This window comes from Phalangium opilio, unplaced genomic scaffold, assembly GCF_054372755.1.
Source record: "Phalangium opilio isolate 3A_F unplaced genomic scaffold, DU_Popi_V2 ptg000246l_1, whole genome shotgun sequence".
Taxonomy (NCBI): domain Eukaryota; kingdom Metazoa; phylum Arthropoda; class Arachnida; order Opiliones; family Phalangiidae; genus Phalangium; species Phalangium opilio.
In genome coordinates, this window is record NW_028324225.1 from 4220998 (window position 1) to 4223086 (window position 2089).

Here is a 2089-nt window from a genome sequence, read left to right on the forward strand (position 1 = left end):
TGTCAGTGCCTCTGGAGTAACACCCAACCCGGAGAAAGAACAAGCTGTTCAGCAATTCCCCGTACCCGGATCGGTTCGCGAAGTGCGGGGCTTTCTGGGTCTCACGTCGTATTACCGTAGATTTGTATGGAATTACGCCGAGCGGTCACACCCGTTGACCCTATTACTTCGGAAAAACCAACCCTGGTGTTGGGGCGAAGCGCAAGGACGAGCGTTCGAAGATCTAAAGGAAGCTCTACAAACTGCACCCATCCTTGGACATTTCGTGGAAGGTCGAAAGACCTCGGTTCATACAGACGCGTCGGGTCACGGTCTAGGAGCGGTCCTGGTTCAGCACGACGAGGAAGGCAAGGAAAGAGTGATCGCGTACGCGAGTAGAAGGCTAGATGACGCTGAAGAAAAACGCCACTCAAGTGACTCGATGCTATTGGTATGGATTTTTGTTGCATCGACAACATCAACAAATTGCACCGAATGGTTAACCTTCAAGTGTTTATAACCTTCAGATTCGAGGCAATCATAAGCCTTCCAAAAATCAGAAACAATAGTTGTTCCGGGTAATATCCATTCCTTTATAACAGCCAAAAGAGTTTCAGCATCCCTTTCCTCTACAGGGACCATAAAAACCCGACCAGTTCCTTCTTCATAGCCACCAAATACCTTTAAATTTCTAAAAATATATAACCTAACCTCACCTAATCTAGCCTTAAGGGAATGACATTACCCACTGGCCGTTGACTTTATGCCCGCGATGGTACTTTCGTTTGCCAAACTTTGACTCATCAATTTGCACTACAATACCTTCGCCTCCTATTTTCTCTTTCTTAAGAATCATCGAATCGTAAACAACTTCTCGACAAAACGATGACCAATCTATCATAGTTCTAGAAGAACTAATGCCAACTTGTTTCCCTGAAAATATAACCTTGCAGCGGTTTCGCCTGGGGCATTCTGTTGCAACCTAACCTAACCTAACCAAACCAAACCTAACCTAACCAAACCAAACCTAACCAAACCAAATCTAACCTAACCTAACTAAACCCAACCCAACCTAACCCAACCTAACCCAACCTAACCTAACCTAACCTGAAGAAACCCGTGGCCATATTCTGCTCAATCAAATTAACGTGCAGCAGAATACAGCCACAGGCCAAACCTAATGTGGATCTACTCTGAAATTAACCTACCTATAATATGAGTTGCCACATTATCTACCCAAAGATTAACAAATCCTAAGATTTGAAATAGCGTCAAATGAGACCCAGCGAAAAATGTGCCTTTTCTTATAGAAATGTCAGTGTGACATCTTGTCGCTTTTTGTTTGTTTTTGGACGGATCTTTCCTATTTACGAGGCCGCCTTCTATAGTGGGATTTTTTTTAATAGGATAGTAGTAATAATAGAAGTATTTTTCCTAAATCAAAAAGCTAGACCGATGACGGAGAAAATACTATTTGGAAAAGGCGGAAATTTATGGCTATTCAGCAATATTTTGGAAAAGGCGGAAATTTATGGTTAGTCGGCAATTCATACTATTTTCTCCATCATAGGTTCCGCTTTTCTTCGTAGGGGGAATACTACTATTTTTACTACTATCCTACTAAAAAAATTTACACTGTGGAAAACGGCCTCTAAAATAGGAATGACCCAAAGGGGATCCAATGATGTTATCATGTATAGCGTATTTACCTTTTTGACCTTTGCTTTAATTTGAGGGCATTGGAACATTTACGACACTTATAATGCGGTTCCTCTGGAATAAGGCCCCATGACTGGAGTTGAGTCATGAAATTCTCACTTCGCGATATATCGTAAATTTTTATCAAATTTAATGACTCGGTCATTTTCGCGTTTGGGTTTATTCCTTATATCAGTGAAAATTAGGCTTAACTAATTCAAAGAATACGCGCGGACTTTTTCATAATGGATTGGTTCAGTTCGGTTTCATAATAGCTCGGTACATCTGGGAACTGGGATACTTCTTCGCGTTGCACCGTGAAAATATTGATTATAATAGTTTGCGCAAACCTAACATTTCTTGGAGTTGACAATAAACAAGCTAATTAACAATAATTTGGAAAAGGACCAAT

General features: G+C 41.1%; 1 protein-coding gene across 1 annotated transcript; it reads right to left on the reverse strand.

Annotated features, from left to right (window-relative positions):
* Window positions 1-330: 330 nt before the first annotated feature.
* Window positions 331-965, reverse strand: LOC149611442 (uncharacterized). The gene is made up of 2 exons (XM_089858533.1): window positions 725-965; window positions 331-660 (listed from the first exon to the last, which is right to left on the reverse strand). The coding sequence occupies exons 1-2, from the start codon at window positions 878-880 to the stop codon at window positions 331-333; spliced, it is 486 nt and encodes a 161-aa protein (XP_089714659.1). The 5' UTR covers window positions 881-965.
* Window positions 966-2089: the final 1124 nt, after the last annotated feature.